The sequence below is a fragment of the Apis cerana genome, linkage group LG1 (assembly GCF_029169275.1).
Source record: "Apis cerana isolate GH-2021 linkage group LG1, AcerK_1.0, whole genome shotgun sequence".
In the NCBI taxonomy this organism is placed as follows: Eukaryota; Metazoa; Arthropoda; class Insecta; order Hymenoptera; family Apidae; genus Apis; species Apis cerana.
The window spans coordinates 25,088,924-25,114,236 of record NC_083852.1 but is presented as its reverse complement, the minus strand read 5'-3'; the positions used below and the strand labels follow the sequence as shown (position 1 = coordinate 25,114,236).

Sequence of the window (25,313 nt, the reverse complement as noted above, 5' to 3'; positions counted from 1 at the left end):
ACCGATTCATTTTCCAGGCCCCTTTCCCTCGAGGAGAGAGAGAGGTCTTTTCGGATTTCAAATGAAATACGCCGCGGGCAAATTGATTTGTAATCGAACCAGGATGGGATCGCCGAATTCTTATTTCAAATACCGCTGGTTAAACTTCGATTCCTAACTTTTCAAAATAGAAGATCGGGATATATATATATATTTTTATTTAATTCGAATAAAGTTTGGATTAATCGGTATATTTTTTTTAGAGGCGAGCAGATCGAAACAAAGATTCGTGGAAATATAAAATTACCGTGAAATTGATACCGGTTTGAAATATTTATTAATTTTGATCGAATTTTCATTCCGATTAATCGTTTCGGTAATATCCGCAATAAAGTAATAATCTGTTGCGGCCTTGTACAAAGGGAATTTCAAAGAAAAACAAAATATAGGAAAACGATAAAACAGCGAATAACGGAGGTCAGCGTTTCCCGTTTCACGAGAAGCATTTTAATCAATTTCTGTTCCCGTCGACGATCGACGGGCATTTCGTTCCTTTCCCGCGATGTTAAAATCTATTTTAACATCAGACGTATCGATTATGGTTCGCGCTACGTTTCGAATCGTGTGATCACCTTGTTAGTTCGTATCGATGTCGTGCTTTATTATTTAAAATTAATCCGTTTCCTTATTAATTTAGTTATAAATTCGAATCGCGACGATAAATACGCAAACTCGTTGAGAGGAGGGGATGATAAAGCAAGGGGGTAGATTCGTTACGCGACATTCAGAGATGTTGTAGATGATCATCAATCATCGGCAAAATTCATAATTAGTACGTAGTTAATGCTTTCATTTGAATAATTGTTGCATATCTTCGCGATTGGTATTCGCTATTGCGAAGGGATTTGTCAAAGCGCAACGTTCGTCCTAAATTCGTCGTAAATTCGATATCTGTAAACGTTTTGCCCCGCTGAACACGATCGAATTAAAAAAGGATTCGCATCGTTGTGCAAATACGAGAAATACGCAGAAGAATAATAATGAAATAATTATGAAATTCTTTTGAATCCTCGATCTTTGGAAAAGATAACCAACCCGACCCGTGTTCAAAGCGCAACCGAGCAGCCTCAAAGTACAAAGTCACCCGACTTTACGCGAAATTTCTTTTTCTTCTTTCCTCTCTCTCTCTCTCTCTCTCGTCGCTTTCGCTATGGTAATAGCGTGTCGTACGACCCCTAATGATAAAAAAAAAAAAGGTATACACACGGAACGGTATCGATCTCTCGATTCAACGAAACTGCGTGCACGTTCGGTCGCCAGAGGGCGGTTTCTGTGTTGGCCGCACTCTGGAACGCATTGTACAACGCCCGGGGGAATTAATTCTCTTCCGTTGTCAGTTGACCCGACACTTGGCAGCAAGATGAACTGCCATTGCTATTTTAATCGGGGGGAAGGAGGAAAGGAGAAGCGTGACGTAGATGGCCACTTTGACGGGGCGAGTTTCGTCGCGCGAAAATTAGAAGAATGATATAAGGAGGGTTATATAATTGTTTTCCACCGTTTCGTATTCCGTGTATTTCGTGCTGCACGATATTTACGATGTTTGCGCGTTTGGATAGTTGAATCGTTCACGATGTTACAAATTATTCGTAACAAAATATGATACGTGTTACATACGTGGCAACCCCCGGGCGTATATTTATTAATTTCACGTGATTGATGGTTTGGCTGGCGTGATGTCGTATAATATTTATCGAACTATCCCAAAATTAATAGCTCGAAGAGTTATTGACGTTTCTGTACCAGTTAACGCATTAAATAACCACAATATACACGTACTCGTTTATTATAATCGTGTAACCCTTAGTTCCCTTCCGTGAATAATGGACAGTCATTAAAGGTATAACGATTTAACATATATATATACATAAAACCGAATTCTGTTAAATCATCCTACAAATAAACTTCGTCCGCTTCTCCTATTATATATTGCGTTTCGTCTCGATGTTTCAATTTAAAAAAAAGAATTAATGGAATAAATCACGACCTATCAGACATTTAGATGTATAAAATATCAGCGATAAAAAAAACTTGATCTACTTATATCATTAATTCAGATTAATTTCACAAGTTTAAAATCTATTATACCGGATCGCTGTATAACTATTCATAAACGTTACAAACTTCAAGTGAAAAGTATCTTCAAAACTAACGACTCTTTGACGTAAGTGGATCAAGTCTTCGGGAACGTTATAAAGCATCTTTATTAAAAGAATATTCTTGCGATGAGGCGGAATATGAATTCTTGGACAAAATTCAATTCTCTTCTTCAATCGATAAAATATAATATAATCCCATTTAAAAGGAACATTAACGACATTCACTCGCGTGTTCCGTTTAAGAGAACTTAAGGAAGCATCTTGAAGAACGCTGAACTCTCACTGGAAAATTCTTTACCGTGAATAACAACAGCGAGATACCACTTTCTCTCTACGAAAACGATTTAATTCTCTCCTTTCCAGACTCCGAGACATCGACGATCCTGGGTATGCAGACGATCTGGTTCGTGATCGCGCTGGTTTTTCTTATCCTGAGCGTGGCAGGCCTGGTCACGGCGGCGGTCCTCTGCTTCTGCAGGCAGCGTGCAGCAACCCCCAGGCACCCCCACAACGCGCACAACGCCCAGACTCATCCTCCGGTCAGCTTCCCATGTGAGTTTCGCAAAAAGCGCGCCCCGCATTCTCTTGCTGCGTCCTTGCCACCCTCCTTCCACCCCTTCCTTTCCCGTTTCCTATGGCCACAACCAATCAACCATGAAATTTTCCGCTCCGTTTCATGTTCTTCGCAGCGAAACGGAGATTTTGTCGCGATTTCGAATTGAAAACTCAAGGGTCAGCCACCTGCTTTTTCGTGGATCTTCACTTTGGTTCGCTTTTGTTTTTGTTTTTTTTTTCTTTTCCATCGTTTGCGGGACGAAGAGTTGGGTGGGTTTGGATGAGAGACAGTTTGTACGATGAATAAGGGAAGTTTAATTTCGCATAATTATAATAGGATCGATAAATTAATTTTGCCTCCAGTATTGCAAGAGTCATTATTTATAAACTAAATTTTCTTTCGTTCGAGATAGTGAAATAATCGTGAAAAAAAAATTAGAAGAAATGAAAGAACGTGTCTCGCGTATTGACACGATGTATCCTTTTCGTAAACGCGATCGAGGATGAGAGAGGAACGACGTGGTTGGAGGATATCAATTTGATTCCCGACTGAAATTTAACGTTTAATTAGAGTCTCAAGACTCGAATCGATGAAACGAAGGATGCACCGCGCTTGTGCCTCGTTAATTGTGTATAATTCGACGCGAATAGAAACAGCGCGCACGATTTTAATAGCATGCCCGTGTATTAATCCATCAAAGCGTCGACTAATTAGTTTGACGCGGGATTAATTTAACGAGGGGGAGGGGTTAAACTCGATGAAAACTCCCGCGCTGTTATCCCTCTTCTTCTTTTCGACGAAACGATCTAATTAAAAAAGGAGAGGGGGAAGCGTTTACATTTACGTTTCTCATAAATTCGGTCGATTTCGAAGCGAATGTGAATTGAAATTCTGAATGATATCCCCTCTCTCTGACGGTCTTCTCAATTTGGAACTGGTCTGGAACCGATCAGAATCGCGAAAATTAATCAACTCGAGCGAGAATTACGCGACTCACCCGTGTAAGTTTGCCTGCTTCGTAAGTTTCAGTTACGTTTCCTTGTCTCTCCTAATTGTTTATTAGCCGGCCGCGCTTCTCAAGTCGTGGGTTTAGAATTTAGCGAAACGGAGAGGAGTTGGTAATGCGGCGCGGAAATTGGCGCACCTGAGGCTACCACGCGATATATTTAATAACAGATCTCCTTGAGTCGAGAATACGGAATATCGTTCGTATGGGTTCCGTATTGGATCAAGTTTGCTCCACGAGTTGCGTTGCCGATAGCGTGGATAAATTATATTTTGCAAACGAAACGACAAACGAGATCCGAATTAAGAAAAATGGACGAGAATTAGAGGTTAGAAATTCGTGTAAAAATGTTGATTGCATCCATTGTGGTGGATTGTGTCCCCCGATTGTGGGACGGATGGATCGAAGCGAAGCGAAAAGAAGGGTTGAAGAAGATAGTGATCCGCGAAGTAAATATAAATAAATATTTTCCGCGAATGCGTGTATAATTTAAGGTGGAGAGGTTGCGAATCTCCCGTTCACTTTGACCACGGAATCGAGGTGAGCGTGTATTTCATTCAACGCGGGTGGCTAACGCGAGCCACCATCCTTTCTTGAAAATTTATCCTCACCCTCGCGTGCGAGTACCACGCAAACGAATACGGTTTATACCGGTAAATACGTTTACGACCGATCATAAATTTCAACATTCGCTCTCGTTCGATCCGCCTTCCATTTTCCATCGTTTCTCTCTCAGTCAGCGTTATCATTATCATTGTTATTTTTATTATTTCTTTTCTCTCTCTGTTTCTCGAATTTTCACCATCGATCGAATCCACGGCCGCGGTAATCTCTTGCATTAACCTGGTCAGCCGGTTCGGCGAGAATTTATTATTTTCCATTGGACTTTGGAACGGAAATTGCAGGGACGAGAAAAGCAAGGGGCGCAACGAGTAATATATTAGGGGGGACACGTTTTATGTTGGCTCGTGTAAAATGGCCGGCGATAGGTGTCTAATACATTCCCGACGCGACAAAGCGTTCTTTATTTTCGCCGGCGGTGGAACAGCACGAGGCAATGGGGAATAAAAGGAACGGAATCACGTGAAAATTGATGCGGCGCTCGGTGTATATTATTCGTAATGCAACGTGGAACAAAAAGGGAGAGGATATTAATAGCGGAGCGATAAAACTCGGAAGAATATAAAAATCGCCAAGGATTCTCGTTATTCTCGTTTGTTAATTGTTACACACGTGGTTATTGTCGGCACATAAATTTTTATATTCGTCGTCTTTTTTTTTTTTCTACTTGGAAAATACGAGATCAGCGGAGGGAACAAACGCAGGAGGACAGAAGAGTTTAAAGTTCCATGTCGCGTCACGTGTTGGTGTTCCTCCAGTTCCTCTGAAAACTTCTATATTTTGTTACAGAGATAAAGAAAAGTTTGAAAGATGTTTGCCTCTGACTTTATGTACCCAACGTGTACGGGATATAAAATACCTCGTAACACTTTGTACAAAAACGTTTGTAGTTTCGTAGGATATTTAAATAATTACGATTCAACTTTTGAAGTGTGTAGAAAAAACAAATGGTAAAACAATTTTCTAAAATCTTTTCGCAACGCCCCTTTTATTTCGCTTACCTTTTTAGACCGTATGAGATTTTTCATCCGCGATAATAATTCCGTCGGAATTTAACTGCATCGTATCGCTGCAAAATCCGCGGATTTTTGAAGATTTTTAAGGGACCGGTCCAAGTTAAACTCTCGAAACGGTTATCGTAATAATCGCCGGCGAGAAAACGATAAGCCGGGAGCCGTTACGCGAGAAGCAATATCATCGTGATTTCATCGCGCTGTATAATTTTCCACATCTGGATCGGATGCGTTTCATAGAATATCGAAGGGGAACGAATACGTGGCTCGCTTATAACGTTTCATTCATATAACCGGGATTGTTCACCGTAGAAATCACCACTTTCGCGTTTTCCAATCTCGTCGTTGCAACGATTGCAATTTTAAGATGATCGCGAGCGTTTCGTGTTGTTTTTCTATTCACCCAGCCAGTTACGTTCCCGCCAGTTTCGGGAGAGATATAAAAATGAAAGCTGATGTCGATGAATTTTCCTATTACACGGTGATATTAGCGAGAAATGGGTCACCGTTTCGTCCTCTTTCTGATTTCCCCTCCCTTTCTCCTCATCGAATCCCCATTTCTAATCTTCGCGCGTGACAAATTTCTTTCGTTAAATAAATTTCTTTTCGATTCAAATTGTTATTATTTTACTGTCGCAAATGTCGTTTGATACGATACCGATGTTGTTTCCATCGATTATACTTATCACGGGCACATAATAATTGCGCCTAATCTTATGATAATCGGGATCATATTATGCATAATCGCATTATCGTTGCGTTTCGCGCGCATGAAATCATAGTTACGGCTAACTGGTTGATCAAAAAAATATACCATCCCTTGTTAAGCTTCCGCTAATTTTATTTCCAGTTCGGTTCAAATCGACATTATTGATAATACCAAAACATACAAATATCAAACGTACATTTAGAGAATATTAACAAATAATAGCGGTACAATTATCGACTCCCATTGATCACTGCATAAGCTAACGCAATTATTCGTTACGTATATCGTCGCGTTCATTCGCGCGCCCGTGTTGTAATATTGCCAACCATTTCTGCAATCATTGTTACGATTCTACCATTACATTATCTCTAAAATTTAAATTTAAAGAAAAACAACCGTCACATACGTATGTCGTCAAACGTATACATGAATAGAAACTTTTATTCATCGCTTATTTATCCGTTTAACTTTTCTTTCTTTTTTTTGAAATCACGATCGATTAAAATTGTATATAAATATATACATGCATATAGCAGGTGTCAGCGTTTCACGGAGTAAATAACTGGCGATTATTATGGGCAAACAGCTGCATCTATCATTCGGGCAAAAGCGGCCCGGTGAATTTTAAGTCCGTGGCGATTAATAACGCATTGTCGTGTATTGTAATGCATATTGCACGGAATTAAACGTAACGTATGATCGACCGCAAATTCATTTTTCACCGTGATATGCGATCGCTTTTGAACGCGTACACACGTCGAGGCGGGGAGGGGAGTATCGTGACGGCAAATATTAACCGGCGATATCGGGCGCGGCATTAATTCGAAGATCCCCCCCTCTCTTTGCTCCACGCGAATTGTGCGGAATACGCAATATTTGCACTCCTTGCTCCTTTACCATTGCCATGTTGAATTAAAATCTCGAGCGAAGAAGAGGAAGAATTATGGGAAAGGGTGAAGATTGGATAAATGGAAATGTTTGCCGGTTTTGAAATTTTCGGCTTGTTGTCAGAAGTTGTATTATGTCCACATGAGATTGCCGTTGATCGAAATACGAGCCTTTTCTCAACCAGATTTCAACAGGTATATTCCATTTTTATAAGCGATTTTTACTACTCTTCGAGCGTCGAATATTTTATTTCCTAAAAATAATTGTAAATGGAATGATAATCTGATTGGTGAAATATAATTGGCGATTGTTTTCTAATCAATTTCTTGGCAATAGAATGCTACTGTTATGATATATCGTTTTAGAAAAGAATAAGGAATTATTTTTTACAGACTCGCAATCACTATAACTTTCTTCGTAACGATGATTTTCATTGTCCATCAAAGATTACAATTCTATTCAAAAATGGACTTGCAAATTTTTTATCTTTCTTGTCCAATTTTTTCACCTTACCCATTGCACCCAAATGTCTGAACTGTCGTTCGAGATACCTTCAACTCCACTTTGCCTTTCTATTTATCTCTGTTTAATGTTATATTGTTTTCAAGATTTCCAGACCTGAATTTTTGAAATTACCTAATATTTCAATATGAACTTCAACCTAAGAACTATGATCCAACTCAAACTCGTACAGGAATAATATTCTAAATTCGTTCGCTTCTCAAGGAACAGTTACGAAAAAGAAACGTAAGAGGACAAGGTGAAAATATGCAAAATACAAGTTAAGAAGAAGTTTACGAGTTGATTTAGTATGAGTTTTATTCTAAAATTGGCAACTTGATACAACATTTGTCCGAGTAAATCATGGATCCAAACCTTTTGACGATATCTTTGAATTTAATCGAGACGCTGCACTCATGAAATTTGGCTGCTATCTTCGATCATCGAACACGGAGAGCGTTCCACCTTATGGATCAATTGATCTAATTAGCCTGGCAGAGAATCGCGATCAACGAACACGATTACGCCATGTTTGTAGGACTGGCTAGCTTCCGGTTCTTCATATATCGGAAACGCAGTTGTTTAGATCGGGGAAGCAGGTGTAATGGAATTAAAGAAGAAGGGGAATAAAGGATCGGTTATGGGAGAGGCAGTTTCGCGTGGAAATAAAATGGAAGTGCAGCTTTTCATTAAAGTATCGATCGCAGCGTATTCGGTTCACGGTATCGTTAACAAGCGTACTTTTACTTTGAACCTTTTCGTTTTACAACACGCGTATTACAACGCTCGTTTCCCCGTGCAAACGAAATATTTCTTGATAACCTCGCGAAAAGTCGCTCGATTTTTCCACGAGTTGTTGCGCGCATTCGTCGATTTTTAATCCTTGCCTTTTCTCGATCGATCGATCGATCAGATCGGTTAGAAGGGCAAAGTGTTTTGGAATCGCGCGAGGAATACAAGGAGGAAATTCTCGGCTTCCTTATCAATCGTTTACGCGATATTCGTGCGTTAAGAGGGGAAAGTTTAAGAGGGGTAGGGAGGAGTTTTACATCTTCGTTCGTTTGAGAAAGTTGAAGTACTCGCGATAGAAGTTCCGTGGCGGGCGAACTTTTTCATCCTGGCGTGGAAATATTAAAAAGGAAAGGGAAAAGGATGGAGAATCAACGTTTCGTTTCTTTGTCATTGTTTTAGTTCGCGATCGTTCGCGTTCGGTTTCAGCGGAAAAACTTCTTCGAAAATAGATGGAACTTGTTAAAAGTTTTCTTTTGTAGGATCGTGAAAGAGCACGGAAATGGTAGAAATAGCCCAAGAAAATTGGATAAATATAATTAAACTTCGTAATAACCGAGAGACAACTGGTTGACAGTCGATACTTGGTTAATTTAATTCGATCGCTCTTTGAAAAAGATGTTTCTAGGCAAATAAACGAATATCTCATCTCCACGAGTTTCCTAAATAACTTGATGTCATCGTGTCGAAAGTACTCTTCCTTGATTCCTATCCTCCACTCTCTTTCGTCACACTCACCTTATTTATCGCTCAAGAAAATAAACAAGTGATCGATAACGTGCAGTGGATACGAATTTTGCCACAATTTTAAACGATAGATGATAACGTGAGAATTAAGAAAGCGTACTTTTGAATTGTATTTGACAACGATGGTGAACGCACGTGGAGAAGCGAAGAGAAAGGCCTCCGAACAAACGAATGTGGGATGCGCCCTGATCGGGGATTTCCCTGTACATTTTATACAAAAGAACAAAGAAGTATCGATCCTGCTACATTTCTATCTCAATATATGTATTAATACACGTGCAAATAATTAAGTTCCTTCCCCTTTTCTTCTACGATCATAACTTTTGACCGAATTCGAATTACTTTACCGTTCGTGGCGCCACCCGAAACAGCGTTCTTCTGTTTTTGAAGAAAGTTAGGAGAGTTTCCAATCCTACATGCAACAATTTCAAACTATATGGCGTGGGAGTCTGCTTACTTTTTGCATTCCAGTTATTGAAACGGTTTATGCGCTATTGGAAGAACACTCTGTATCTTATGGAAAAAGTGGCAGCAAAGATTTAAAGCAGAAATTTTAATTCGGAAGATAGCGATATCCTGAGCAATCTCGTGCCTGATTTACACGATAAAATCTTGAATTCGAAAAGAGGGGAGGGGAAGAATTTATTTGCGCACCTAATATACACCGATCGATGATCGAAGAAAAGAGGGGATGCGCGAAACGAGGGAACGGTTCGGCGGAGATTAAAAAGACGGCCTCTTTCCCTTAATTTCCGTCCGGCGAATGATTCAACCCCGGCCAAAGCTCCGATTGTTCGCGCGAGACGTTATTCGGATCGCGAGACGTTAATAAATCTTGCGATACTCTCCCCCGCTCCCCTTTTTCTCGCGTTATCAAGTCGCCGCGCTCCATTAAATCGGGACTGTTGCAGGCGGAACACCCTTTTCCAACCCCTCCCCTTCTTCTCCTTCGCGTATTTCCTCTTCCTGTTCCTCCCTCCTCGTCCTGTTCCTGTTCCTCGCGACTGTTGCCTGCGAGGTCTCGATCGGCCCAGGCCGAGTGACGCGAGGAAAATGTAAATAAACCTTCCAACTTTCGAAATGCAAACGTAAATGGACCGAGGGATAATCGTATCGGGATGGGTCATTTTTCAGGACATTTCTCTTAATCGGCTGTTGCGTATTGTACGAAGCGAGGGAGGGAGAAAAGGAAAAGAGAAAAGATTCGATTCTATTCGATTCGATTCGATCGGAAAGACGGTAAGAGAAGGGAAGTATTTAGGGAAGAGGTTGGAAGAATGGAGGATTGATTTTCGAGAGGGAAATGTATATGGGTGTTTGTTGGAATTTCCATGTTAAAACGAATTGTGGAGGAAAATTGGGGGAAAAGGGGTCGTTGATCGATTCCATCTCTATTGTGCGGTGTCCTTTTTGCAGTTGGAGTAAATGGAGGCGGGTAATGGGGCGGGTTACCGGGTCGCGTTCTTGTTTGTTTATCAGCCGTTTGTTCGCCGCTCGAAATCTCGTGGATCTCTCGAGCACGGTTGAATTCGGCAGCGAATCCCGTTCGTTTTTCAGCTTAACCTACATTTTTCGTCGCCGTTACGAAATACCCGCTATCAATGATATTCTCTCTGAAACGGAACCAACCGATTAAACGTTTCACTCGGAAAGGATTGACCTTAATATCGCCTCACCTTTACTTCTCACGGGATCTGTTAACATTTTCTCCAAAAATTTAAACGGTCGAAAAAAAATTTAAAGCGTTTTATTAATGTAAAATAATAATATCGCGTTTAGTTTCTCACCGATTACCCCCGAAAATGGAAGACGAATGTTTGGTTGTCTTCGTATATAAAATATATCCAAGTTAGAAAAGGTAAGGAACGATATATATCGACGCGAAAATTCGAACGATGCACGCAAAACAATCGCCACATTCCAAAAAGCGAAAACATCCCTTTCTCGTCGATTATCTCTCGACTCGCAAAGAGGAAACGCGCTGTAAAATATATTCCAACTTTGCGGGGGAAAAGTAGGGAAATCGACAAAACAACGTTTAAAATTCCCCCGCAACGTCGCAAAATAATCGTCACAAAGCCTTCAAGAAGCAAAGCCGCGCTTCCTCTTCTGAATCGAGGAAACGAATCCGTGCATTTTCGTCTAAATTTCATTCAATTACCGTTCGATAATTTCTTATCACGAGAGAGAGAGAGAGAGAGAGCGTTCTATCGCAATTTGTTTGCGGTCGTTTCGCGATAACCGGCAACGAGGTTTGATTTATAACGGACGAACGGTTGTACGGTTGCGTACGAGGGCAACGAAACAAGCCAGGATTTTTCGCATTCGGACGACGAGCGACAATTGTTTCCGCCCGACGATCGCTCTCCTCTCGCGTGCGGTCGCGTTCTAGCGTGTCGCTCGACCGTGAACGCATTTTATTCGACGGGGATCACGCGCACTTTCCTCCCATTTCGTACCATTTCGCCGAATCTCGAATTCCGCCGGCTCGTTTCACCATGGTCAACGTTTGTAAAATTTCGCACGAGGGACGTGGCTCGGTCCGGTGGAGACAGGCGGAGAGTGGATAGGTGATTGCTGGAATTGTTGATGTTGATGACGTTAATGAGAGAAGGAAATTTGTCATCTTCCTTCGTTCTTTAATTTCTTTTTTTTCAATTGAATCGAGGGAATCGTCGTTGTTGACGAGAAAACGAAGCAGACGTTGAGTCTTTGAAAATAGGGAAATTGTCTTTGAAAGGAAATTTTTTATCGAATTGAAGAAATTGTTGACGAGATAATAGAAGAGATGTCTTTGAAAGATTTTAAGGTTTTATTTTTGCAAAGGAAAGGAAACGAAATTTTCCTTTGTTTTTTGATTTTTTAAATCGAATCGAAGAAATCGTTGTTGACGAGCAGGAGAAGAAGCTGAATCTTTGAAAATAGAGAAATTGTAGATTTTGTCCTCGGAAGGGGAGGAAACGTCCTCATCGTTCTTATATTCTTCAAATTTCGACGATCCTTCCGATTTTTTGAATTTTGTAGGTAGATAATAACTTGCTATACCAGTTAACATAATTGGAGAGTTTCGACGCGAATCGAGCGCGACTTTGAATTACGTGTCACATTACGGATTAAATTGAAACGATAAATTTATTGAGCGAAATTATAAAGCGTGGAGAGTACTCTAACCGTGTTCTGCGACAAGTTAGAGTGAAATTCTACGGTGTATGACAACTGTCCTCGAGCTTTTTATTCGGATCGTAAGTTGGATTGCGATTACAAAGTTGAGATACGATGATTTTATTTATTTATTAATTTATCCTTAGCTGTGAAATGAAAACAAGAAATGAAAAAAAAATATTTATCGAATCGTATAAGATGCAATCGACGATGCAACAATTGATGAAACGACGAATGATTTTCCTCTTATTATTAGATGGACGATGTATCGACGCTCGATTTAATCAACAGATCGGTATTGTTGTTTATTATTGAGGAGAGGCAGTAGCGAGATATTTGCGCGTATTTGTTCCCCGAATAACGTTATTGGCGAGAGGCGAGATTCAATTCGTATTTAATTTTATACTCAATAACGCGTTATTTGATTATCCTTCCCGTTTGACGCGGCCCGCTTCCTCGCGTCTGATCAACGCGTCTGATTCCACTTGACGTAGTCCTGCGATTCGATTTACTATACCGTATACACGCAGTAGTGGAGAACCTATCAACTATTCGAATGCGGAACTGAATTTTGTTGAAATATCGTTATTGCTGGAAAAATTTGAGACAATTATCGAGACAAAAAAAATAAGAAGCAAGAATATCACGCGTGTTTTCATTTTAAATCGTCGCGTTGAAGAAATTGCGGGAATTTCGAGCTGTTTTGTTTTCTCTTCGTACGAATAATTCGACGTGGAAAGGTCGATTCTCTCGCCCTTCTCTCGCCCTCTTCTCGTCATTCCGCCGTGTAAAATTATACGTAATTAATATGCAGTGCACGTAATTTCCACGTAAAGTTAGAAAATCTGATTATATATGGCTTTTAAACAAGAGTACGTATAAACGAGTACGATGAATACGAAATAAACGTGTCAAACAGAAAAGTGACTAAAGCTAATCCCAATGATTGACGATGATGAAAGTAAAATTCATATCGCTCCTCTTATAATTTTACGTAAACGAAAGAGATAACACGTGACACGTTCCATATATATATGAAAATTTCTAAATTGATATTGTCGAAATCCATCCATTTTCGTCGTACATTTTTCGATGAAGAAATATATATTATAGAACTTGGAATAAGTAGAATTATTCCACTGTGAATCCGAGAAAAGTTGTTAAAGAAATTGTTGTCCAAAACGGGAAACGTCGGAAAGGAAAAACCGTCGATTTAAGTCAAAAGTAGATTCAACTTGTCTCGAAACTTCTCTCGAAGAGGGAGAAAGTTCTTTAGCAACCACGTTGCTTAAGATTGTTGCAACGTGGCTGGAAAAATAGGAGGAAGGCTGGCTAACAGGCAAGGGAAAGTCTCGAAAAGAAAAGGAAAAAACAAGAAGAGAAAGAATGTCAGGTTGACAAGCGATGCTGGACTCTGGTCTTGTTCCAACGGAGCGGATGGATTTATTATTATTATTATTATTCCTTCAACGATTTAATTTATCGATTTAATTTATCAAAATTGGCGAGTCTTGGAGTAAAATCGTAACTAAACCAATTATCAACGTTAAGTATCTCGAATGGAATAATTTGAGCAAAATTTATTCGAAAATCCTTTCATCCACCGATTACATTAATATAAATAACGAGGTGGTGGAGGCTTGGCTTAAGTAGGGTTAATTGCCTGTTTAATATTTTATTTATTTAAAACCACGTATCCTCGCGGAATTTTCAACGGAAAGCGCATTGATCCTGGTGGTAATTACGCCAGTGTTGCGCCAGAACCATTTCCGTAGAGAGAATTCCAAAATAGCAATGTTGCTCGGTATATATCTGGTAATATCTGAATTTGTGATTGTGTCGAAGAAAACGAGATTATGTTTTCCTTTGGTATTGTGCGCAACAAGGATAGAAAAAGGAGATAAAATAAAATAAAATAAAATTTCCCCTTGCGTCGTGCAAAAAATATAGAAATTTGGAATTTCATCAGTTTTACTTTCGTATTTTCCTTCTTAATTTTTTTTCTCCCCTCCTCCTTCATTTATTTTTCAACAATTATTTTTTCAGATTATTTTTTCAGATATCACAACAAGCTTGTTTTTCCAGCGTCCAGTAGGATATCTCTCTCTCTCTCTCTCTCTCCGTATTTTTAACAAGCTAATTCTTTTCGAGGTCACTGTTTTAATATCGGAAAAAGCATTGTATCCGTTACTTCCACGTTGCATAACGCATTCACGTTGCATAAACGTTCTTGTCTGCGAAATTCGAGCAACCGATTCTCAAAGATGCATTTATTACTCCTCTTTTTCAATGGATTTAGAACGTAGATACCGATCCATGAATTTCAATCAAACGTCTATATTCGTATGTATATATATATATATATATGTATCCATTTTTTTTAATCTTCGCAAAATTGCAAAACGTTTCGTCGTATACGTTTTACAGATTCGAATTCACCTGCTCTCACCGTTGATCTCTTTTGTCGCAAAAATTGATCCTATTCTTTCTCAATTTTTTTTTTCCTCCAATCTCAGCCTATTGAGAATCGAGGGTATCGATAGTGTTCTTGATCGATAATCGATACCGAAGAGAGGAAGCGCGTAATTGGGACAGCTGTAGGCGGTTCTCTCGAAACGAACGTAAAAGTGTTTTTTGGTCGTGATTCGCATTCACGGCGGTGCGCTCCTCTCGAAAGTACGCCTACGAGGAGAATACTAAGCGAAAGTTTCACCTTCTGGCGGCGGAAACGCGCGTCCACTTTCACGGCCACTTCCGAAACAAATATTCCAGTCATCTTTCTCCGAGCCGAGAACTTTCGTGTCGTTTTCGATATCTCCGCCTCTATTATTCTTCTATTATTTATCGTTTGTCGATAAATTTTTTTACCCGTACTTTGCTTTACGCGAACTTTCGTACAGAGATAGCGCAGCTCGTAGATTTCGAAACGGATGTGTCGATTTCTGAAATAATGCGTTGCATAAGTGTATTTTTTTTTAAGTTCGCCGCTCGATATTCATGGAAATATTACAATAGATAGGGGGCAATTTAAATTTCTCGCAAACTCGGTGAATAAATCTTTGCTAATACTTGCAAGGCACGCTAATAAATATTAAATTTCATAAAGAACGACGTCAAACTTTAACGCAAGTTAAATGAAAGCAGGAAAATCAATTTTTTAATAACTCGTCTCTTAGAAATTGTAACGACGAATTATCACAAATCGAATCAAGTTTGCTCGATCGAAACGACAACGAAAGTTTAAAGCGCGAATCGAAGCGATACCCAAGTCGATGTCCTTGATATTCGCATTAGTACATACGTTCGCGTGACTAACCTCAATGACATTAAAAATTGGCTCGAACGGCGTGCTAACTTCCTCTTACGTCGACCATAATTACCGACTATTTCGATGTATAAATACGTGTTTTCGACGGAGCAATTAGCGCGATTCTAACGACTTTATATTTTCGTACGCGGTTATTAAAAAACGTACGATTTATCTCCGCGAACGAACGATATATACAATTTCTTCTCATATCTCGTACAAACATCGCTTATCTCGCGCGAAATAATAACGAATTTATTACACCGCATTTCCCTCCTCTTCCATCCTTCGATGTTCGAATTGGAAAAGATAAAAAAAGAAAGAGAAGGAAGGAATCGAAGATAAAATTGAACGAAATTGATCGTCGACGTGGTTATCTAATCCCGGCGAATTCCCACATGACAACCACGATATCTCATCGGCGAAAATCACGCGCGAGCGTGTCATCATCGATTTCCGCGCCGAACGCGTGCGCGAGGAACACGGCGCCGCCGGTTATCGACAGACTCGCGATTTACCCGCCTCCAATCTTCCTCTCCGTTCCTACGCCGTTACCGATCCGTTTCGGCTCGCACAGACAATGCCTCCATTCGGACCCGCTCGGTGTCTCTCCCCTCCTCGATCGATTCGTGGCAAATCGACCGACTTGAAAACTCGAAGGGAAAGGGGGAAGGGAGGGAAACGGTCGAAATACGCAGCAGTGAGAGTAGTGGTAGTCGGATTGGCTCGACCTTAGCCGAGGCGTAAATAAGCGATCGAGGCGAAGGTGGCGCGTGCATCGATCGCGGTAATGAGACGAGCCGCGTCCGGCGTTGCCCCTCTTTAGGGATTCGAGGCTCGTGCAGAAGGCGGTGGAACGTGGCACGGGTCGAGTTTCCCTGGTCGCGGACGACGCCAGTTTCGTGCCGGCAGGCGAGCGCAATCAGCCCCAACGGCTGCTCTCTGGTCTCGGTGGAGGGTAGCGTGGCGGATATGGTGCAACCTCCCTCGCGCGGGAAGGCGGTGGGCCGCTTCCTTCTCGCTCTCGCGCTCCTTCTCGCCGTTTCTTCGTCCTCCGCCTCGATCCCCCCCAGCGGCCAACCGCTGGCGATCGGCAACACGTTGGAGCAGGGCAAGGATTACTTCATAGGCCCTTGCCTGGTGAACACGAACCAGACGTGTCCGGATAAGGAAGTGACGTTCTTCTTGTTCACGAAGAGGAATCCGAAGACGTGGCAGCAGATATTGGTGGACGGGAATGGGTCGAACTTGGGACGGACGAACTTCAACGCCTCGAATCCCACCAAGATCGTGGTGCACGGCTACGACTCGGACATGGAGCTGTCTTATCTGGTCGACGTGAGGAACGAGTACTTGAAGAGATACGATTACAACGTGATAGCCGTGGACTGGCATCGGTTGGCAACGGCCCCTTGCTACCCGATCGCCGTGCAAAACGTGCCCCACGTGGGCGACTGCTTGGCCCAGTTGGTGGAGAGGCTGAGGGACGAGGGGGCGGTGGACGTGCACGTGATCGGGTTCAGCCTGGGGGCGCACGTGCCCGCGTTCGCCGCCAACGCCCTCAGCCCTTACAAGATGTCGAGGATTACGGGCCTGGACCCGGCCATGCCGCTGTTCGTCACGGTCGACAAGCGCGACAAGCTGGACGCGTCCGACGCCCACTTCGTCGACGTGTTCCACACGAACGCGTTCATCCAGGGCAAGGTGGAGATGAGCGGCCACATAGACTTCTACATGAACGGGGGTATCAACCAGCCGGGGTGCTGGGAGGGGTGGAGGCCGTTCGAGTGCGACCACCACAGATCCGTCATGTACTTCGCCGAGTCGATAAACACGGATGTCGGTTTCTGGGGCTGGCAATGCGGGGGGTTCACTCTGTACCTGCTCGGCCTGTGCCCCCCGAGATATCCGGCCGTGCTTGCGGGCGACAAGGTGGACACGAGGAGAAGGGGCTTCCATCTCGTGAGAACCAACGCGTACAGTCCTTACGCGATGGGCAACTTCAGCGTGAACCGGTTCGACATGTACACTCTGTAAGGGGTCGAGCAGCGGAGAAGAGTGTTGCCGCGATTCGAATTCGCGTCGGACGAGGAGAACGCCGTATGAATTTTTCGCGGAAACAGGGCGAAAGAGGCGCGCTATTGTTAGAGCTCTCGTTGTTTCCGCAAGTGCTACGTGTTATTCCTCCCGCGAGCGTGAGAGTCGGCTGAAAAAAGCATTCCGTGTCAAGGTCAGGGGAGCCCCGCCACCTGCTGTTAATCGATAGTGTTCCGCTAGTGGGGGAGGCGGGAGGGGAGGGGAAGTGTAGTGGAGCTGCATTGCTCGCATTTAGAACTTGATTCCTTATCGATTTTTCACGAGTGAACTCGAAATTTCGAATAAAATTCCGATTTGTTTTGTTTTGTTTTGTTTTGTTTTGTTTTGTTTTGCAAGGGTTCGATTTTCGTCGGAGACGAGGACGATCTCTTTTTTTCTTTCTCTTTTTTTTTGGAATATTACGTTAAGCTTTTTTTTTTAGATTAGAATTGCGTTTGAAACGTAAAATAACGAACGAACGAACGTTAAAGACGATTACTCGCTTGATTTATAGTCGTGCTGTATTCTCGATAGTAACATGACCGATAGCTCGTTACGTTGATTTTGCAATCGTAAATACAATGAATAAATTTGAATCAAACGAATTCGTAATAACGGACAATCTCGACGCGTTTTATTATTCAATGCTATTGACGATGAAATAATTATAATTTAATGCGATCACCTATCGTGAAAAATTTAATCGTCTTGAATTTTTACATCGTTCTTTATTCAACGTTACACCGTCTCTGTAAAAATAGTACAGTTGCATCAATTTTAAAAATAAGAGGAGATCGACTGACGTTACGTAATCTCCTTACGTAACGATGCGTTTCTAATAAATTTTTGTTTTATGTTAAATTTAACGCGTCGATAAAGCGAATAAAATTTTAAGACTGTATAAGAACAAAAAAAATTTATTTCGTACGTTCCATTGCTTATCTATATTCGTTATCGATAGATTTATTGAATTTTACACTTTATATATATACATATATATATTTATAAATATTCTGTGTAAATTATGATGCAATGAAAATAAGAGGGATTATTTATTCTTTAAATCGTTCTTTTATTCGAATTTTTGCTTAAATTTTTATTTGCCTTCCTTTCATCATCACACGTGCTATTTTTAATTATCGATTTACAGAAAAATTGTAAATAATTATCGTACGATACAATGTAATAAGTATCTCTTTACTAATACGTATTCGTGTATGTTTAATTTGATAATTTAATTGTGTTATCGTCGGAAATAGATATCATTTTCGATAACAGAATGCTTTGAATTGACAGAAAATTCTGAATCATTGCATTCGTAATTAAATTTGCAAAAGAAAAATTTTTGATTAATCTTCAACGTAACAATTTTATGATACCGGTATTGTTTATTTATTACATCTAACTCTAAAACATTTTTATATCCAATAATAAATTTCAAACGTTAAACTGTTTAAAGCAATACGTGAGATAGTTGATACTACGTTGATAATGAAAACATTTCTAAATTAGAATAAAATAAAATACAAGCTTTATAAAATTAACGTGCACGTTCGAAGTATTCCACTCTGATTTCGCAATGATCAAGCGCAATGTTTATCTATTTGATAACACATAAAAGTAATTAAAAAATCAATCCGATAATCTGAAATAATTTATTTGCACGATAATCTGTTATATATCATATTATATATTGAATCATTTTTTCTCATACATATTTGAATTCCTTTTTCCTTCGACATTTAACTTAAAAATAATATTAATCAATCACCCATGTACATATTTATATTCCACTTACAATTCTCCGCTCGTAAATATCTTTTGCTTTAAAAACCCATTTGATTATCTTATTGAAAAATATGCAAATCCGTGAAAGATAATGAAAAGGAAGTGTGCTGGACGACGCTTCACTTTGATATTCGAAGAACTTCGATTTCTCGCCATTTCACAAAGTCTGGTATCTTTTTTTTACGACGTAAAAAAAAAACAATGGATAATTGTTGTCACAATTATGTACCATATGTATGTTATGTACGTATAATAGTTTCTGTTTCCCATATTGCGCAAAATATTTTACATAACTGTCGTCATTCTTCGCTCGCAACAAAAAGAAGAGTGACAAAAGAAAAGAAGTTTTCGAAGAAGAAAAACTCGATCAACCATAAATCGATGAGGGAACATTCATGAGTCTAAAAAGAATTTATAGAACACTCGGACACTCGGTGCAAAGACCTTTAGGTGATCCAAAGATCTAGAAGCCTTAGTGCACGATCCTGTTAGCGATTCTTTAAAGCCGACTTTAAGACAAAAAGGTGCACCGTGCTCCGTGCATAAATCCAGCGTTTCGCGAGTCAAAGGCTCTGCGAGAGAGGCTTCGATTAATTTTATCGTTTATTCCCTGCCGTCGAATTTCCACGCGTCGACAATAAGAAATCTTTGTTGAGTTTATTAATATATTCTCGTTACACGTCGTTCACCTACAATTCGCGTCGTAAATCGAGAAGAATTTTTAATATTTTCGTTATATAAAATTTGTTTCGATTCATCAATTTTTCAACGCAGCGCGAATAATTTACTCCTGCGCTGTGTAAGTCATTTGAAATTGAATCATCACCAATTCGAATATTAAACAAATGGAAAGCACGTTTTGGAAGTTTGGATTGTACCCAAACAATTCGTTAGTAACTAACGAGGCTCTCGTTAGCTGGCACGTGATGCCAAACGCTATAGATCCCCATGAAAAAAAGATTCACCGACTAATTCGTTAAAAAATATCCAATTGTTACAGGTCGGGATTACGCGGCACGATTTATACATAAACAACCCGCGCGTAAATTTATTCGAATCAATTCTTTCTTCTATATGTATATGTATATATATATAAAATATTCGAAATTTCCAATAATTATATTTCTAATTTCGTATAATTACACGAAAACCCCTCGTAAAATATAATTTTTAACGTAAAATAAGAGCAGTGAAGCAAAAGTTTCAACGTTCAGCGGCGAGGAGACAGGCGAATATGCACATTTTGTATCATTAATGCAACGTTTTGGGATCTTTTTGCCTGTGTGGTGGCGAACGGACCGTTGTACGGGGCGAAACAAGCGTGCTTCCAGTCCATTTAAACGAATGAGAAATTAGGAGGTCGAGGAACGTGACGCAACGTGGTGCACATTGTGTGTCGCGGTGTAAGCTTTGAATTTAATTTTTTAAAAAGAGGATACGTTTCCCCTTCGCCGGGAATACTCAGAAACGCGTCTGTTATCCCTCGAGACTGTTGGATAAATTGTACATACACCCCTTTATCCCAAAAAAATTATTCGTTCGCAAAGCGGAATAATAAACTCGACAACGATTAGATCCTCGTTGAGCCACAGATTTATATCATAATTTTATCGTGAATGAATAACGTACATCCTTTCCCTCTTCCCCTCTTTCCTTATTAACAGTCTCTGACGCATTGTCCCTCCTCCTTCGTTTCTTTTCTTCTTTTTATTTTTTTCTTTAATCAAATTTCTACGTTTCCCCGCGTATTATAAATTTAAAACGGGGGCCACATTTGACAGAGATATGAGAAATCTCGGGCGTAGAACGTGGCGCAATCTTCGGTAAATTATGGAACGATTTATGAAACGCATAGTTGGCCGACATCTACCGGGATACTCGAAATTCCGCGAATTTTCTTCGATCGATAACCACCCCCCTCCTCTCCCCCCCCCTCTATCTCTCGGCTGTGCGACGAGTTATAACGCGTATTAAAAGTTGGGTAAATTATTTATGAAGTGGTATCTTTTATCTACGATTTAAAACTTGGTTCGAATGCACGCGCGATAAGAAACTCGAACAACTTTTTGAAATATGGATTTGAGGTTACAAAGCGGGCCAGGCGGAAAATATATCTTTTAAACGATGAACAATAAAATATTGAACAATAAAATATGAATGTTTGTTGTGAGTAAAAAGAAATATATATAAAAGATGAAAATATTAAAGAAAAGGATACTAATATAGCATAGGGTAGAAATATGAGATATCGATTATTCAATAAATATTGAATTCAATTAACAATTTGGTTATCGATGATTATCTTTCTTTCGTTTAATGGACGTATATTTCGAAAAAAAATTTACTTTATTTTATGATTTTTTTTTTTTTTGAACGGAAAAGCTAAATCGTACGTGCATAATAATCGTTGTTTTAATATATTAAAGAAAAGCATTCGTGTTTTTAATTATAATGATAAGAGAAAGTGAAGCGATAAATTGATCGACAGCAATATAATTAAATCGTCTATCGTGTTAATTATGAACCGATCGTGATTCAGAAAATACATTTCACTTTATTAAACGCCTATCTATCATATCGTATATTAAAATTTTTCGATATAATACTTTAACAAAGTTTCACAACTTATTTCCCTCAAAACACTCGTGTTACTGCCCGATTCCGTTCTGTTCAAATATTTATACACCACATTTCAAATCCTTCAAACTTTTTCCTCCGATTCTTCTCTTCATCCCCCTCCCTGGAATGAACCATATTCCATATATCCCTCCCCTCTCGGCACAAAGATAAATTTGAAAACTTTATCAATCGTAGGATCATCAAGATGGAGGAGATTGATTTTCCAGAACCGCCACCACTACTATCGCCATTGATTAATTTTCCGATCCAGCTTGTTGCCTGGCGCGGGCGGAAGGCGGTTATTTTCTGGCCGATCGCGTTTTCGAAAACGTAATCCGCGCGCGGATAGTTATGAAAATTTAATGGAGTAACGAGGAGCAAGTGTAAAGCGTATGATAGATATCGGGCAATCGGATAATGAGCGCGTTTCGCCGTTAATGAGCTTACTCGTAATTGCACGTCAGCCACCGTTTCGAATAATTGTTATTCGGTGTTCGTACACACTCGTGGACAATAACGATAATCGATCGCGCGCCACTGCCTTCGACGCCCGATTGTTTCGCGCGAAATTTATTTATCGGGCAAACCCTGTCCACGGTTAATTAACACAGGGCACGGCCTAAGGGGAAGGGCATGTTCGTGAAATTACCGTGAAATCACAACGATGAACAACTGCGTCTGACGCCAGATTTTAACTTCCATTACATGTGTCGTTGTTACAACAAAATTTAATTTCCATATTCTTGTTTCTTTTTTTTTTTTTTGTTTTACATGTATTCACTCGTGATATATCACTTGCGTTTGTCGGGTAATTAACGATAAATATTTGTGTTAATATATTTCATATTCGAGGGTAGAGTCAGTCTTGGACAGATTTCTTGATAATAATAATAATAATAATGATAATAATATCGAATCACTCTTGTGAGAGGTTGAAAAAAATAAACATCCGCTTTAAAACGGAAATATCGGTCGATCGCAATGATTATATACGACGTCGTATTGCTTTTTTCTATAATATATCAGTTTCCCCCGATGTTAATATTATAGAATATATTTAATATCCAATATATTTAATACATATTTGATAATAATTATTATATCGTATCGATAATCGAATCATTTCTACACCCGTCGCTGCATATTAATTAATTAAACGCAGCGGTATATCGATAAACAAGATATTGCCGATGATAAAATATTTAAGAGGATGATTAATAATAAGTAATAAGGTTACATCGAACCAGTTATTCGCGCTATATCTGGCTGATACACGAGCACTTTTTATTTTCCTCGAGTTGCCGAATTCTGAAGGAAAATTAAACGAACATCACGCGGTTCACGTTTGCAAACTTGGCGGAGAATGAAGGCGGATTTGGCGGCCGTTGTATTTCACGTCTGGTCTCAGACAGTTTATCCCGACTAATAATCTCCACGCCGCAAACCATGCTGCCTTCCTTTCATGCCCCTCCCTCTAGTTAACTACTAGGTGGCATTTTTAATTTACGCTACCAGCAGCTGCACAAAGCCGCTTTGAACCTCGAAATCGCGTGATAATGGGCAACGAGTAAATATATATATATATATATAGATGTGCACACGTGTGCCACGTACGTGGAATTGGAGCATAACGAAACATTCCAGAATTCTCCCTTTATTACACGGCCGGTCTTTGGTAATCGAGATCTCCTCCTCTATGAAAGTAGTACACGCGGTTTTCATTTCTCCTGGAAGAACGTGATCGATGTTTCGTATTCGAATTGACGCGGAGAGAATCGGATGTAATGATTTGAAACTATGTATATCGTGGAATGTATTCGAATCATTCCAAAATTTTTCCTTTATTACACTGTCTTTGATAATCTTCGTCTACGAAAATAATACAGCGAGCTTTTAAAATTAAAATTCAAGAATTTTTCCTTTATTACATGGCCGACATTTGGTAATCTTCGTCTACGAAAATGGTACACGCGGTTTTGACTTTTTCGTGGAAGAACGTGATCGTTGTTTCGTATTAATGGAGAGAATAATGTGGTGTAATGATACGTAACGATGTATCTCGTGGAACATTCGTATCTTTGCCAATGTTTTTAAGTGAATGAAAAATAAGACTTGATCTTTTTCCAATAAATTCTCGAAAGAGATTAAGCGTGCCTTCATCGATACGAATGAAATCGAACGAGAGATTATATCTGTTCGCTAGAAAGGACTACCTATACACTTCAAACAATCCTGACATCAGTTATATAATGATAGAAGAGCTATAATTTGAATATTCAAAATCGTAAAAATTATACTCACTTATCTATATTATGTCTAGCTTATTCGCATACGTACAATTATTATCCTAACTACTCGAACTACAATTACATTTATAAATTAAATTATCTAAGTTAGAAATTAACTTACTAACATATTAGGAGAAATAAAAATATTATTATATTATATCTATACGTTACGAGAATACTAGATGAAAATAAGCAAAAAAGGTCTGAAATAAATGATTTCTCGTTCGAGGCATAACTCGAAAAAGAGAAAAGTGAAATGAAAGAGAGAGAAAGGGAACAGTAGAATCGCAGATACACGGATATCCCTAAGAGACAACCCTAAAACAAGGCCGCTGTATATTCGGAATAAAAAAACATCGGGGGCAAATAAGCCATAACAGGGCTCGCCAACGTTTTTCACGTCAAATCGGTTTTCATTTTCCGAGCATGCTTTCCCCCTGCATCGGTCAAAAATAGGGGAAAAGAGGGAGGAGGAGGAGGAGGAGGAGGGGGAGAAAATAGGAGGAAAAAACGTACTCGCGAAAAAAAGGATGGAATGGAACGGTCGTCGATCATCGAGCCTCGATGGCGTATTCATACGAGCCTCTGAACGGTTACAACGGGGCCAGGCCCATCGAAATAAAAATCGAGGGGCCGAGTGGAAACGCGAAAGTAATTAGTTCTCCGTGTCACCGCGCCCGTGCGAATCGATACTCGGGTATTTCGAGGACGGCGCTAAATTTACTCGGTCAACTCGCGCAACCCTCCCTCTCCAACCCCCCGCTCATTTTCCCCTTATTTTTATCGGCCGACCTTTTTTTCTTCTTTCTCTTCTTCTTCCTCCCTTCTTCCCTTTTTTTGTCTTTTTCATCTTTCTTTTTTTTTAGAGTCGACAGTTTTTCAAATCGATTCCGCGTTATTTGGAAAACAGTGGGTCTCGCGTGATTGTAACTGTGTGCAAGCTATCCGATCCTCTCGAGATGTAGCGAGATGCTGGACATGCTGGACGCATTTTATTTTCGATTTTATACCGAGGAATTGTTGTTGTTCCCACATTTTGAGGAATATTTTTCCATAAATAAAGTTTATCCGGTTTAACGTGATTGCGATCCACACAACATAGCGA

The 25,313-nt window shown here is 39.9% G+C and overlaps 1 protein-coding gene across 1 annotated transcript in view; it reads left to right on the top strand.

Moving 5' to 3' along the window:
• LOC108002113 (uncharacterized) overlaps nt 1-17,474 on the top strand; it is a 171,250-nt gene extending 153,776 nt beyond the window's left edge. Inside the window, exons 5-7 of the mRNA XM_062086141.1 lie at nt 2,502-2,690; nt 4,195-4,240; nt 16,184-17,474. Coding sequence (XP_061942125.1) covers nt 2,502-2,690; nt 4,195-4,240; nt 16,184-17,474 — 1,526 coding nt within the window. The remainder of the gene's footprint in view (nt 1-2,501; nt 2,691-4,194; nt 4,241-16,183) is intronic.
• The last annotated feature ends 7,839 nt before the right edge of the window (nt 17,475-25,313 follow it).